The sequence below is a fragment of the Podarcis bocagei genome (assembly GCF_964188305.1).
Source record: "Podarcis bocagei genome assembly, chromosome: 2".
Taxonomy (NCBI): Eukaryota; Metazoa; Chordata; class Lepidosauria; order Squamata; family Lacertidae; genus Podarcis; species Podarcis bocagei.
This window is the reverse complement of record NC_138126.1, coordinates 21,330,633-21,346,743: the sequence shown is the minus strand read 5'-3', so window position 1 is coordinate 21,346,743 and position 16,111 is coordinate 21,330,633. Positions and strand designations below refer to the sequence as shown.

Below are 16,111 nucleotides of genomic sequence, written 5' to 3'. Positions count from 1 at the left end.
GGGGGTGGGGGGGGTGGGAGGAAGCCAGGCAGCGAACGGGATGGATCGCGCTCGCTGCCTGGCTTCCCCTTTAGACTTGCGCGCCTCTCCGGGGGTGGGGGGGGTGGGAGGCTTCGCATGTCTAAAGGGGAAGCCAGGGCAGCGAGCGCGATCCATCCCGTTCGCTGCCTGGCTTCCCCTTTGGACTTGCGCGCCTCTCCGGGGGTGGGGGGTGGGGGGAGGAAGCCAGGGCAGCGAGCGCGATCCATCCCGTTCACTGCCCTGGCTTCCTCTTTAGCCTTGCGTGCCTCTCCAGCCGCAAGAGATCTACCAGAGGTAGATCTTAACCCTTGCCTCACCTGGGAGCTTCTCTGGGCAGGAATTCCCTCAGCTTAAGTGAGGTGGGGGAAGTGTGGCAAGTAGGGGGGTACCTACCTAGACACTGAAGCCACATGTCTCTCAGATGAAAATTGGGAGTGGGCATTGTGTGAAGTGCTCTGATGGTGTTTCCTGCTTGGCAGGGGGTTGGACTCGATGGCCCTTGTGGTCTATTCCAATTCTATGATTCTATGATTCTAAGTGGCTGTGGATCTCCTGCTGCAGAACTGTAGGACTGTATAGAGTTGGGAGGGCCACCTGAGGGTCATCTAGCCCAGCCCCCTCACAATGTAGGAATCACAGCTAAAGAACGCCAGGCAGATGGTCCCCCAACCGCTGCTTAAAAGCCTCCAGTGGTGGAGACCCCAAACACCTTCCGAGGTCATAGAATTGCAAGGTTGGAAGGGAACCCCAGGAGTCATCTAGTCCAGCCCCGGTGGACAGCGGGCGCAATCCATCCCGTTGCACAAGACTAAAGATGCTGTGCAAGGCTAAAGAGGAAGCCAGGGCAGTGGGTGCCTGCCCTGGACTGCCTTGTCTTCTTCTTTAGCCGCGCTGGAGAGGTTTAGCTCCTGGCTGGAGAGGTTGCGCGGCTATGGATCCCGTGCGCTGTCTTGGCTTCTTTGCTCTTTGGGGCTGGTGGGGGAACCCGGGCTTCCCCCGCAGCCCCAAGAAGCTCTGGGAGAAGCAGACAGGCTGCGCACAGCCTGTCCGTTGCTCTTTGTGGCTGGGGGGAGGGATAATATTTTTTTCCTTGATTTCCCCCTCTAAAAACTAGGTGCGTCCTGTGGTCCGGTGCGTCCAATAGAGCGAAAAATACGGTAGTTCATTTATTGTCTTTCCTAAAAGTCTAACAGGGTTCTCTCCCTGCCCCAAACAGGTGAGGAAGATGATGGTCAGGATTCTACGGAGAGGTCTGTGAAATCAGTGGGAAGAGCAGAGAAGCCATTTAAATGCAGGGAATGTGGAATGTGCTTTAGTCACTGTGGAAAAATGAGGAAACACCAACGAACTAACACGGGGGGGAAACCGTTTGAATGCATGGAGTGCGGAAAGAGCTTCACTCAAAGTGGTAAACTTAGAATACATCAACGAATTCACACGGGGGAGAAACCATTTAAATGTATTGAATGTGGAAAGAGCTTTGGTCAAAACGGAGACCTTAGAATACATCAACAAACTCACACAGGGGAGAAACCATTTAAATGTATTGAATGTGAAAAGAGTTTCAGTCGTAGTGGAGACCTTAGAAGACATCAACGAACTCACACAGGGGAGAAACCATTTGAATGCATTGAATGTGGAAAGAGCTTCAGTCGTAGTGGAGACCTTAGAAGACATCAACGAACTCACACAGGGGAGAAACCATTTAATCGCATTGAATGTGGAAAGAGTTTCAGTCATACTGGAGCCCTTGGAACACATCAGCGAACTCACACAGGGGAGAAACCATTTGAATGTATTGAATGTGGAAAGAACTTCAGTTGTAATGGAACCCTTAGAACACATCAACGAACTCACACGGGGGAGAACCCATTTAATTGCATTGAATGTGGAAAGAGTTTCAGTCATACTGGAGCCCTTAGAACACATCAGCGAACTCACACAGGGGAGAAACCATTTGAATGTATTGAATGTGGAAAGAACTTCAGTTGTAGTGGAACCCTTAGAACACATCAACGAACTCACACGGGGGAGAAACCATTTAATTGCATTGAATGTGGAAAGACCTTCAGTTGTAGTGGAGCCCTTAGAACACATCAGCGAACTCACACAGGGGAGAAACCATTTAAATGCATTGAATGTGGAAAGAGTTTCAGTCGTAGTGGAAACCTTAGAACACATCAACAAACTCACACAGGGGAGAAACCATTTGAATGCATTGAATGTGGAAAGAGCTTCAGTCGTAGTGGAGCCCTTAGAACACATCAACGAACTCACACGGGGGAGAAACCATTTGAATGCATTGAATGTGGAAAGAGCTTCAGTCGTAGTGGAGACCTTAGAATACATCAACGAACTCACACAGGGGAGAAACCATTTGAATGTTTTGAATGTGGAAAGAGCTACAGTGTAAGTCGAAACCTTAGAATACATCAACGAACTCACACAGGGGTGAAACCATTTGAATGCATTGAATGCGGAAAGAGCTTGGCTTCTAGTGGAGCCCTTAGAACACATCAACGAACTCACACAGGGGAGAAACCATTTGAATGCATTGAATGTGGAAAGAGCTTCAGTCGTAGTGGAGACCTTGGAATACATCAACGAACTCACACAGGGGAGAAACCATATAAATGTATTGAATGTGGAAAGAGCTTCAGTCATACTGGAGCCCTTAGAAGACATCAGCGAACTCACACAGGGGAGAAACCATTTGAATGTATTGAATGTGAAAAGAACTTCAGTTGTAGTGGAGCCCTTAGAACACATCAACGAACTCACACCGGGGAGAAACCATTTAATTGCATTGAATGTGCTAAGAATTTCAGTTGTAGTGGAGCCCTTAGAACACATCAGCGAACTCACACAGGGGAGAAACCATTTGAATGTATGGAATGTGGAAAGAGCTTCCGTTGTAGTGGAGACCTTAGAACACATCAGCGAACTCACACGGGGGAGAAACCATTTAAATGCATTGAATGTGGAAAGAGCTTTAGTCGTAGTGGAGACATTAGAATACATCAACGAACTCACACTGGGGAGAAACCGTTTAAATGCATTGAATGTGGAAAGAGCTTTAGTCGTAGTGGAGACATTAGAATACATCAACGAACTCACACTGGAGAGAAACCGTTTAAATGCATTGAATGTGGAAAGACCTTTAGTAGTAGTGGTCCCCTTAGAATACATCAACGAACTCACACAGGGGAGAAACCGTTTAAATGTATTGAATGTGGAAAGAGCTTCAGTCAAAGTAGAAACCTTAGAATACATCAACAAACGCATACAGGGCAGGAACCATTTAAATGTATGGAGTGTTGAAAGAGCTTCAGACAGTGTGGAGACCTTAATATTCATGAGCGAATTCACCCAGGTGAAAAGCCATATCAATGTATGCAATGTTCCACTCAAGTTTCACTCTTTACCTCACATCAAGGAACTCATAAAGGCGTAAATCAATTTTAAATGCATGGAATCCGTTTGATATTTTGGTGTTGGTATTTAAATTTGTATACACATATATATGTATTAAAGTAATGAAGGTCACATATACTGAATGTAGAAAAGAAGTTGCAAGTTGTTGCTAGATAAACGGGGAGAGTGTGAATCTGGAATGCTCAAGGTGTGTGATGAATCTGTTGAGTTTTGACCTCCTCCCTTCAATGCCAAAATGATGGGCTGCCCTTGTCTTGTGGATCAGCATCTGTCGGCTTCAGGGAAATGGGATACCTCAGATGTTGGGAAACAACGCCCATAAGCCTCAGCCCATATGGCCAAGAATGATTGGAGTTGTAGTTCAAAAGCTCAAGGGTGGAAAATCTCACGTGTCTTACAACTTTTCATTATGAATAATTATAGGTAAAACATTTGTTGATACGGAGCTTATTTTTAGCTTCCAGGAGCAGCTGGTCACTTCTGCTTTATAAACAAACCCAAATATATTGACACACTTTACATTAAAACCAAATTTCAGAACAGAGACCAAAAAAAATTTAAGCCCCCTTTTTTTCTTTACAAACCATTATCTTCTCAATCCAAGATTTGCTTTTCATATGTATAAAAATACTTGGTTAGCAAGGGGGTACAGAAATAATAATAAAAAAGCTACAATAAAAGCATTATCAGCATTTAAAAAGAAATGCTAGTGGATGTTCAAGGCATTGAGTTACAAATTAAGGCAAAGATCAACCATTTCTTCTGCAAGCTGTTCCCCATCCAGTATTTCCCAGTTTCTTCCTTCTGAACTGTTCTTCTGCAAACCACTGGTCCAAATCTATACAGTCCTCCTGCTCCTGGGAAGATTCAGAGGGAGGCTCCCACGAATGTGCCTCAGTGCAGCTCTCCTCAGCTAGGTCCCTGGTTAGGTTTTGGTTTAGGGGAGCAAGCATGGGCCTGGCCCTTGGGTGGGGGCGAGGGGAGAAGGGAAGGGAAGTAGATGGGATGCTTCTTTTTCTGCGCAAGGCTAGTTCTTGCTTCTCCCAAGTATGCGCCTGTAATCAGCGAGCGTGCATTTAGCAGGAGTGTATCCCTTTGTCTTGGAGTGCAAGATGATTCAGAAGGCCTTAGAGCGAAGCACGTGTATCGCATATGTTAAGTTGATTGCAGCCTTTTAAAAAATTAATATTCTTTATTGATTAAAAAAATTGCATGTCTATACAAGCATGTACAATCTCTTAACAGGTAGAAAAAACAAAATAATAGAACAAAATAATGTGTTCAAAATAATAGAAAATTTATAAAGAAAGAAAAAAATAATTAACAAAGATAAGAAACCAAGAAATAATAGTAAGAAAAAAAGACAAAAGTTATTTACATAGTAAAACTACTCATCGAAACAGTCCTTCCCATCCTTCTCATTATACTGTTTGATATAACATTCTTTTTTACACAGGCTTACATTATATAATAACATTTCTTTCTGCTTTGTATATATTCTTTTGATCTTTTTCTTTACAAATATCACTCAATTTCTGCTCATATGGAGTTATTTGTGCAATAAAGTTTTACATAATTCTTAAATATTATCTATTCTCTAGTTGTTTTTTGTTTCAATATTCCTTTTACTGATCTTGTTAGTTTTGCTAATTGTAGTTATCATGAGTATCTGCCAATCTGTAATCTCTGGAAGCGTTTCATTTTTCTAGCTCCTTGCTATAAGGATTCTAGCTGCTGTTATACCATACATAAACAATGATCTTATAACTTTTTAAATTTCTGATGGTAATATACCAAGTAGCAAAATCTTTGGCGTTTTGTTTTTTTTAAAGTAATTTTAAATAGTTTCTTAAACTCCTTATAAATATCATTCCAGTATTTGCCAGTGGCTACACCGGTCCACCACATATGATAGTATGACCCCTCCTCTTTTTTACGTCAGGTTGATGTTTTCCCTTTATACATTTTAGCAAGCTTTTTTGGGGTAAGATGCCATCTATATACCACTCCCTGCAAGGCCTTTCCCACCTGGCCTAGGGGGCGGGGGGCAGACTCACCCAGCCCTACTATGTTAAATATGTATTCTGTAGTTGACCTTTGTAATGTGTTTTGAAATCTTTAAGATAATAGTTTAGTTTTCTGTTACGTTGCTTTGACCGTATACTCTATATTTCATATTTTTCACATTGTTTTATTTACCGTATTTTTTGCTCTATAACACGCACCCGACCATAACACGCACGTAGTTTTTAGAGGAGGAAAACAAGAAAAAAATATTCTAAACGGAATAGTGGATGTATGATTTTTGTGGTTCATGCTGTGGCCACAGACATGTGATCTGATGGTGAGTTTGGGGTAGCCCAATGCAAAAATCCTGAGGATCCATGTGGATCTGTGCTTTGTAACCATGTTTTAAGTGGGGAGGGAAGGAAAGCACTCAAGGGACGAGCATGCGTGGAGTGTGTGGAGAAGGATGCTGCTAATCATGCAGAAGAGGGGTATAAGGGGGAAGGCTCCTCTCCTCTCCCTCTTTGCTCCTTTAAAGCAAGCAGGCTCTGCTTCTCTCCCTCCTCCCCGGCTTAGTGAGCTAAAAATCTTTCCTGCTATTTAACGAGCTGAGTGTTGAGAGAGGGACAGAGAGCCTGCTTGCTTTAAAGGAGCCAACCGGACACTCGTGTAAGCGGCTCCTCTCCTCTCCCGCTTTGCTCCTTTAAAGAAGCAAACTCTCTGTCCCTCTCCCCTCCCCTCTCAGTGGCTCTTCTCCCGCTTTGCTGTTTCAAAGCGAGCCACGGAGGAGGGAAGCATTAGCTCTGTACCACGCACAGACATTTCCCCTTACTTTCTAGGAGGGAAAAAATGTGTGTTATGGAGCGAAAACTATGGTATGTTTTTTGATTTAGTATGCTGTAAATCACTTTGAGGTTTTTCTTAAAATTATAAAGTGGTATAGAAATTAAATAAAAGAAGTATAGAGCAGGGATATCCAACATGGGGTTGCTCAGATGTTGGACAACAACTCCCATGAGCCTCAGCCCAGATGGTCAAGGTTGATGAGAGGTGTAGTTCAAAAGCTCAAGGGTGGAAAATCTCACCCGTATACAATCCCGTATACAAATAGCCAATTCAATTTCCTAGCCGCCAGCCTTTATGTGGCCAAAATGGAACCCTTCTTCCAAGGAAGAGAGGAAGGTACCAGTAACCTTGAGGCAGCTTCATTGGTTACGTATATCCAATAATTTTTTAGGTGAGGGGGAACGATAGCCAAAGCCACACAATGAGAACTACACATGGTCTGTGGATACAGAAAACTGGCTGTGGGGGTGGGGCCCTGGTGGACAGCAGAAATGGAAAACTGGAGAGGGATGGATAGCAGTGGAGTGTGCTGGAAAAGGGTAATGTTTTGGATCAGAATGTCGAGAAACCAGCTCGGCATCAATAAGAAAATCAGTCTCACACCAAGATGACTTGAAGAAAAAGCTTTGGCTTCAGCCATGCAATGTTTATTGTGTGCAGTAAAAATAATTCACCCTCTCTACTCCAGCACAGCGTTTGTTCTGCCTCGTACCCAAAAGTAACAATCAAAGGAATGTAACCTTGCCCCTGCCCGCAGACAAAGAGAGTCCTATGCTACGTGAGCCAATCATTTAGTCTAGCATGAGGTGTTCACGTGCTCATCATGCTCTTAGCAATATCTCGTGCTGTAAAATCACTCTGCAATAATAAGAACTCTGCTCATGCTCTTATGTACAAGCAATCATTTTCCCACATCAGAAGCACTCAGTGCCTCAGCATTTTCATCCATGTCTTTACTGGACAGGCTGCTCTGGTGCACTGGAGACAGAGAGAGTACCTTGCCTTCAACTTCTTCTCAATGCCAGCATCCCCTTTCCTTCATCCATAGCCATATATGACGATTGCTGAGCCTGATGGGGGTTGTAATTCAGCAACATCTGGACGGCCAGAGGTTCCCACGCTTACTTGCAGGCTCCGTCCTAAGACCGAGTTCATCAGAGTTGGGTCCTTGTTGACTAAGAACGCCGGGGATGATGGGAGTTCTAGTCCAACAACATCTAGGGACCCAATATTGAATGATGTTGGCTTGTAGGATATATTGTTGCCTAGGCTAAGCAGTCCTGGGTCTTGGGAGGAGGCCACACGTATACCACCTTGAGGTTCGTGATGGAAGAAGGGAAGGATATGGCAGCAGAAAACTAGAATGTTTCTTAAATAGATCAAGGCCCATGGTTGCTTTTTGCTAAGCCCTGCTATAGAGGCCTGCAGGACTCCTTCTCGTGTTGGATTTTTGGCAGGGGGGAGGTGTGTTCCCAGGATACTTTTTTCATCCTGCTTGCATTCTTTGTGTATAAAGAATGTAAATCATTTTAACTGATTTTAATAGCGTTCTGATACTGCTTTTAACTGCCGAGGGTGGGGCCTTATAGTGAAGGGTGGCAAGAAAATAATAATCTGAATACAGTGCTCTGCATTGGAATGCAAAAGGGTCAAGCTAGAATGAGTTTCGTTTGCCTAACTGGGCTCCCAAAATTGTTTCCTATGGTAATGACACACGGCATGAGCCTCACAGAAGTGAGTGAAAAGCAAAATGAAAGCTATTCAATTAGTTAACCTTGACCATAGCAGAAATGCATTTTCCCACCTTCCCTTGAAACACCCTTGCCCTACAACGCTGTGTCAGAAGCTGTCCATGGCAACGATCCCAGATCTCAGAAGGCAGGCAGTGGGGACAAGTGCTGTGTTACCCTGTGAGGAACACAAAACGGCACTGGAGGCTGCCATTGTGGGCTCCATTGTGTTCACTGTTACCTCCCTATTGCTTGCCTTCTCCACATCCACACCACATTTAAATCACTCTAGTACCACTTCAGTCAGTCATGGCTTCCCTCAAAGCATTCTGGGAGCTGTAGTGAGTCTGGCTGGCTGCTGCTGTTGCTGCTGCATGTCCCTGTTCACTGTTTCTGTGAGGAGAATACAGGACACTGCAAAAGACACAGGGTGCCATAAGCTAGACAGAGAGTGATCCCTCTCTATACATGTAAATAGAGAGACTTCTGTTCAGGAGATTTCTGTATAAAGAACTCTTTATATAGGGGAAATGGGGACTAAGTGAGGTTGGGTGGAACCATGTTTGCATGAATATTGACAATGTAAAATATGTTCTCCATTTAAATTTTTATTAAAATAATTCGTTCAGTTACCCAGAAGAGTCATTAGGCTTTTTTTGCTGTAAGCTACTTCATACATTGTAAGAAGTGGGTCAGGAAACCCTTGATCCCGCTCCTTAAAATACTGAATGGACTCCTAAATAAATATGCATAGGCCCAGACTGCACTGCAGCCCACATCTCAGAATAACAGATAGGCACCATACTGAGATTTCTGTAACTGCTCCATACATGGCATGTTATAAGGTGATAGTAAATCTGCTGCATACATGTTATCTATGTGCTTTCTAGAGTATGTTTGGGGGCTTAGAGGAAATTTCCTCAACTACGTCTTATTTACCTACCACATATTGTCTGCCTCTTAGGTGCAAAAAAAGTGGCAGCCCTAATTCCTAGACTGGCCCTTTGCAGGATCACATTCCATGGCTTTCCAATGAAGCTGCATTTAAGAATGTTAATGGATGAGAGAGGCTGTTGTTTTTCAAAATGTTTTTATTAAATTCTTGGGTACACCCAGAGTCCCTGTTTTCAAGTCACAGAATCCTTCAAACAAATCAGTCCTGTTCAGAGTGAGACAGTACTGTTCTAGGCAATATGGAGTTGGGAGGGGGAAGAAAAGTGGGGAGAGAGAGGGAAGGAAAGCGAGAAAGAAATAAACATTTCATTCATTTCTATAGTATGTGAGCTTTTGTGTCAGCGTCAGGTAAACAGGTATTTTATTTTTATTGGCAGTGGGAGAGACCCTGAGGGCTCAGGAGGTGGCTAGTTGCAGGATATTCGTCAGAGCAATGCCCAATCTCTGTGGTGCATCGGTTGCCACCAATGTGATTTTAACTAATTTTTATAATGAAATTTTTTTAGAATGTGTCATTATTTGATTGTTTATTTGATTGTTGTTAGCCGCCCTGAGCCCGGCTCAGCTGGGGAGGGCGGGATATAAATAAAATTTATTATTATTATTATTATTATTATTATTAGTGACCCCCCAATGGCTGTTCAAACACATGAGGGAGCCATTGCCTGCTGCAGTCAACATGTGGCGACCGTGTGTGTCTAAAATCCCAGGAGGCAGAGACCCAAATCTGGACCGAGACAAGGGGATGGCAGATCTCTAGCTAGGGACTGACCTGTGGGAATGTTTAGAAAGGCAGGAGAGGATATATTATTTGATGATATCCATACTAACTTGCGTTAAAAAGTTCTATATCTTAGCAAAGTTCAAACATTCTCCTTTTCAAATTTGCACAGCAGTAAGCTTGTTGCAGGCTCGTCTGAGCCTCACTATTTAAGATTCCTGATAAGATCCCTTGTTATCCCTCTTTAGAAGTGTAGATAGGACAGTCTTACTAAAATCAATATAAAAGTAGTTTATTCATTTTCATTCAGTTCACAATTAGATTCCTGAAGGCAGGCTTAAGTTACAAAAGTATATCTATATCTATACATAAACTATAATATAAGGGAGTTAGTCCCAAGTGACTGCGACTGAGCAGTCACTTCTCCTAACACATAGAAAAAAACAAAATGGAGAAGAAAGAATGAAGCACATGGAGGAGGTGTGCTCCACCACCCAGAATAGGCCACACCTATTTCAAGTCACATGTACAGGAAGCGCTTGTCCCAGCTCAGGAGGAAAGAGGAAGTTTTCTTCTGGGTGGCACAAAGCATCCCCTAGCATGTCCACTCTAGGAATGTTGTACCTGACTGCTACGAATTTCATATCCCACAGACCCAAGCTCCTCCTGCCCACTGACCAGTAAATGTCCCCCACAAAAAAAGCCCACCCTGAGATTCCTTCTCCTTTCGCTCTCCAATTTTACAAAGGCAAACTCCTATTATGCAAGAAATTGCTTTAAAAAATTGTGGTGGTTCCCTCATTGTGAATAAGTGAGGTTCATAGACCACAAAATGATAGAGTTGGAAGGGACCAAGAGGGTCTTCTAGCCAAACCCCCTGCAATGCAGGAACCCACAACCCCCAATGCTCTACCAACTGAGTTATCCCAGGACTTGGATCAAATTCAGCCGATAGGATTGCAATGAATTGGGAGCAAAGCTTTTCTATGAATATATTACCTCAAGTTATTCTGATGCTTCCAAATGCACTGGTACAAATAAATTTTCAGATTGAACAAGTAGTATAATTACTATTGGTTGGAGGATGGATGGCGGCTAACAGATTGAGGTTGAATCCTGACAAGACAGAAGTACTGTTTTTGGGGGAAAGGGAGCGGGTTGGTGTGGGGGATTCCCTGGTCTTGAATGGGGTAACTGTGCCCCTGAAGGACCAGGTGCGCAGCCTGGGAGTCATTTTGGACTCACAGCTGTCCATGGAGGCGCAGGTTAACTCTGTGTCCAGGGCAGCTGTCTACCAGCTCCACCTGGTACGCAGGCTAAGACCCTACCTGCCCGCGAACTGTCTCGCCAGAGTGGTGCATGCTCTAGTTATCTCACGCTTGGACTACTGCAACGCGCTCTACGTGGGGCTACCTTTGAAGGTGACCCGGAAACTGCAATTAATCCAGAATGCGGCAGCTAGACTGGTGACTGGGAGTGGCCGCCGGGACCACATAACACCGGTTCTGAGAGATCTGCATTGGCTCTGTCGCACGAAACACCCCCCCCTCATTACACTGTAATGCACAAGCACCACACACACCTCCCAACACCCCGACTTGGAGATGTCCCTTTAGAGGGACATCCCCTAAAGCCTTCCGTAAATAAGGAAGCGCTACCCTGACAGCCCCCGATCAAGAGAAACCCCGTAATTCCTCCTTTGTTTCCCCGTAAGCACTCAGTTTCGCCCTATCTTTATTATGAGTAGACCGGGCGACCGAACTCTAGGTCAACCGGCGGCTGCCCGACCAATCAGCATTACCGAACAGCGCCCCTTGCGGCGGCCACGCAGGTACTGCAGGCTGCAGGCGCTCTTTTCCCTTTGACAGCTCTCAAATACAAAGTTTCCGAGTTCAATTGACCATGACTAATTTAATCAAAATGTTGCAAGTTGTTTCCGAAAGGCGAAAGTGCTTTGAACTTCAATGACAGTGTTCTTTATAAATTCACCATAAATCAGCCGTACCTTGGGTTTTCACCGGACCACTTTTATTTCACTGCATATTACAAGGACTATCAAAGGGGTGTGGCCTGGTGTTGAACGGCCATAATCCCTTGACCGTGCAGTCACGTACGCGGCTGCCCTTCCCCAGTTGGCGGGGCAACCTTGATAGCCATCCTGATGGGCTCAGATGGAACGCTATCAGAAACACAATAAACTGCATACGATAGTGTATTCCACGCGGACTCTGACAAAGGACCATGGCCGGATTCCCCTCAGGGGGCAGGAAAACTTCGCCCTTTCCTTTGTTCCTAAAAATGACTTATGTGGGGTGGGGAGAGGAGGTTTCTGCCAGGTGTCAAGACGCTCATATTACCTGGGCAGCCCCTCCTCGACTCCTCCTGTTTTTAATATAATCATGATGTAAATATGATGTAATTCTGGGGGTGTAGTCAAGGGGATTAGCAATTAATAAAAGCTAGGGTCTCCCATTGTTCGGGGCTTCCATCTTGCTTCACCTCGTGGGCGGTGGGAGTCCTGTCGCGACAGTCTTTTTCCTTCAATAAAGACCAAGCCTACTGGCTGCTGTTTTGCTCTGAATTGCTCTGGTTGGAGTCTTTACTTTGTCCAAGGGAGCCCTCGGATTTTCCGGTAACAGCTCCCAGTAGGTTTCCGAGCACGATTCCAAGTGTTGGTGCTGACCTTTAAAGCCCTAAACGGCCTCGGTCCTGTATACCTGAAGGAGCGTCTCCACCCCCATCGTTCAGCCCGGACACTGAGATCCAGCGCCGAGGGCCTTCTGGCGGTTCCCTCATTGCGAGAAGTGAGCTACAGGGAACCAGACAGAGGGCCTTCTCGGTAGTGGCACCCGCCCTGTGGAACGCCCTCCCATCAGATGTCAAAGAGATAAATAATTACCTGACATTCAGAAGACATCTTAAGGCAGCCCTGTTCAGGGAAGTTTTTAATATGTAACGCTGTACCGTTTTTTAACACTGATTGGGAGCCGCCCAGAGTGGTTGGGGAAGCTCAGCCAGATGGGCGGGGTATAAATAATAAATTATTATTATTGTTGTTGTTGTTGTTTCTGCTCCTTTGACAGAAGCCGACAAATTTAGGACAGATGCTCTATATCAACTCAATGACAAGGAACCAGGCAGCGGGCCTTCTTGGTAGTGGTACCCACTCTGGAATGCTCTCCCGTCAGATGTCCAGGAAATAAGCATCTATCTGACTTTTATAAGACATCTGAAGGCAGCCCTGTATGGAGAAGCTTTTAATGTTTGATGTTTCATTGGGTTTTCTGTTGGGAGCTGCCCTAGTAGCTGGGGAAACCCAGCCAGATGAGCGGGTATAAATAATGTTGCTATCATATTATTATTATGCTTAATTGATAGCAGTTCCCGGAAGCCGCTGGAGGGGAGAGATGCTCTGGAGCTCCCATCCTCCTTGCAGGCTTGGCCACCGTGAGGAGACAGTGCTGAGATCCCTGCATTGCAGGGGGTTGGGCTAGATGACTCTCAGGGTCCCCTTCCATCTCAACGATTCTGATTCTAAGAGGGTGCGGGACTAGATGGGCTTGATCAAACTACAGGGCTCTTCATGACTTCTGTCTGTGCATCCAGACGAATGTTCTCTCTCTCTCTCTCTCTCTCTCTCTCTCTCTCTCTCTCTCTCTCTCTGTGTGTGTGTGTGTGTGAGAGAGAGAGAGAGAACGAGAACCTTCAGGAAGAGGCCCCTGTCTCTTCTTTGCAAAGAGGCTGAATCAGCTGCAATACCCCCACACTTGAACCACTGCTTCCCTGCCTGCTCTCTCTCCACCCCCAACCCCAGTTCCATGGTTATTGCATTGCATTGCACCCCCCCCCCAAAGCTTGCTGCACTCCAAGGCGCTTTGCACTCAGCGGATTCCTTGCAGGACAAGGGCAGTGCACGACGGCAGAGGGGGCGGGTCAGCTGTTCCACTTAAGCCGGGCCCCCTTTCCTTTCCCAGGTCAGTATGGAGCAGCCCCACTCTCTCTCTCTCTCTTTCTCTGGCAGCTTGCACTCTCTGGCTTTAACCCTTAAGGCAACGAGCATCTGTTCCCTATATTCGAAGCCCAGGTTCCCTCCCTTCCCTCCCCATTGGCTGGGTCCTGCAATTATCCCGCCCCCGGAAATATCCTGCCTCCCAGGCGGGGGCTCCCATTCCCGCCCCCACTTCCCAGGGTCGCTTCTGCTGCCAGGATTTCGGGTGAGTGCAAAGCCAGCGGTGGGGAAGGAGGGAAGGGGCTTGGCAAGGGGTGGGGGGTCCAGGATGAGAAGCCCCGGGACGGGGAGAAGAAGAGAAGGGAGGAAAGGGAGCTGTTTCTCTTAATGGGGCCTTGAAGGTGGAGGGGGGAGGGGTTTCCACTGTGGAAAGAGAGAAGCTTCCTCCTGCCTTGATCTGGTGCAAAGGGAGTTGCAGGGAAGGAGGCGGGAAAGGGGAGAGGGTTGGGTATTGCAGACCAGCCTCGCCATAGGAGTAATAATAGTAATAATAATAATCTGATATTTATACCCCGCCCATTTTCTGGGTTTCCCCAGCCACTCTGGGCGGCTTCCAACAAAATAAAAAAATCCAAATATCCAAGTCTTCCGTTTTGTAGAGGAGATGGGGACATGGGCTCCCCACGCTGCGGATAGCAGCCTGCTGCCTGGCGGGTGGGGCGCCCTGAAGCAGAGCACCCCTCGCGCCAGGCAGACATCCGCAGAGTGGGGAGCCTTGCAGGAGTTCCCCACAGGGCTCCCCACGCTGCGGATAGCAGCCTGCTGCCTGGCAGGTGGGGCGCCCTGAAGCAGAGCGCCCCACGTGCCAGGCAGACATCCGTAGAGTGGGGAGCCTTGCAGGAGTTCCCCACAGGGCTCCCCACGCTGCGGATAGCAGCCTGCCGCCCGGCGGGTGGGGCGCCCTGAAGCAGAGCGCCCCTCGCGCCAGGCAGACATCCGCAGTGTGGGGAGCCCTGCAGCAGTTCCCCGCAAGGCTCCCCAAGCTGCGGATAGCAGCCTGTCGCCCGGCGGGTGGGGCGCCCTGAAGCAGAGTGCCCCGCGCGCCAGGCAGACATCAGCCAGCCCCACAAGCTTGGGGGACAGCAGGGAGGCGCAGCGCCACTATCCCGCTGTTCCTCGACCTGGTTCGGTTTCCCTGACCTGCTTTTGGGGGGGAAATAAAGGGGAATTTTTTTCCCTTTATTTCCCCCCCAAAAAACTAGGTGCGTCCTATGGTCCGGTGCGTCCAATCGTGCGAAAAATACTGTATGTTAAATGGGAGATAAAGACGGGGCTTGCAAAGTGTGCTCTTGGGAGGGTGGGAAGCGCAGCTGCTTTGTGTAGATGCAGAGGAGGCGGCTGCTTCCAAATTAAACCTCCTAATTAAGCGGGGTCCCTCCCTGCCTCCCAGGCGGGGGCTCCCATTCCCGCCCCCGCTGCCCAGGGTCGCTGCTGCTGCCAAGATTTCAGGTGAGTGCAAACCAGTGGTGGTGGAGGAGGGAAGGGGCTTTGCAAGGGGGTGGAGGTCCAGGATGGGAAGCCCCAGGACGGGAAGAGGTGGCCTGCACAAGTTCCAGATTTTGGAAAAGGAAGGAGGAAAGGGAGTTCTTTTTTTAATGGGGGCTTTGAAGGTGGAGTATGGGGGTTACACTGTGGAAAGAGAGAAGCTTCCTCCTGCACGGATCTGGTGTGAAGGGAGTTGCAGGGAAGGAGTTGCAGGGAAAGGGGAGAGGGTTGGGTATTGCTGGCCAGGCTAATAATAATAATAATAATAATAATAATAATAATAATAATAAATAATAAATAAAATACCCTGCCCATTGTCTGGGTTTCCCCAGCCCCTCTGGGCGACTTCCAACAAAATAAAAAACACCCAAAACAACCAAATATTGAAGTCTTTTGTAGAAATGGCCTTCGATTTTAAAGAAATGTCCTCTTTAAGAAATCATGTCATGTAAATATGTATGTTGTCCTCGAGGTCGAAGCACACACAGAACACCTAGTATGAGCAAGCAGTGCTCCAAAGTGCTTCTCTTGTGAACTTGCCATCTAAGTTGTTTACTAATGGCAAAGGCTCCTGTTTCCCAAAAGGACAGGAGGGGGAGGTCTCTCCCCCATTTTTAAGCCACCCCACTCCCACCGCATGGAAGGCAGAGGTCTCGTTCTTTCACAATCCCAGTAAACCTTGTGTGTATCTGAAGTGAACCAGGTGCTGCGGCTCCTTCCCCTCTCACTGGGCTGCTGCAAGAAAAGGCAGCGGAGGAGGAAACAGATGGGTTTGAAGGCTCTTTCTGCCCCTCTCTCCTAAGCAGAGGGTGTTTGCAGGGCAGGAGGACAGAGGAGGCAGCAGTGGGTGGATCCACCGCCTCTCCCAGGGGCTCCAGATGCAAGCAGGGGGCTTCCTTCTTC

General features: G+C 46.8%; 2 protein-coding genes across 2 annotated transcripts in view; both read left to right on the top strand.

Annotated features, from left to right (window-relative positions):
• Positions 1 to 16,111, top strand: part of LOC308580425 (uncharacterized protein) — a 107,803-nt gene that overhangs the window by 85,959 nt on the left and 5,733 nt on the right. Inside the window, exon 4 of the mRNA XM_081182022.1 lies at positions 1,238 to 3,412. Coding sequence (XP_081038148.1) covers positions 1,238 to 3,342 — 2,105 coding nt within the window. The 3' untranslated portion in view covers positions 3,343 to 3,412. The remainder of the gene's footprint in view (positions 1 to 1,237; positions 3,413 to 16,111) is intronic.
• Positions 13,402 to 16,111, top strand: part of LOC308580735 (uncharacterized protein) — a 250,451-nt gene continuing 247,741 nt past the window's right edge. The window contains exon 1 of the mRNA XM_081182848.1: positions 13,402 to 13,928. Within this exon, the coding sequence (XP_081038974.1) occupies positions 13,695 to 13,928 (234 nt within the window). The 5' untranslated portion in view covers positions 13,402 to 13,694. The remainder of the gene's footprint in view (positions 13,929 to 16,111) is intronic.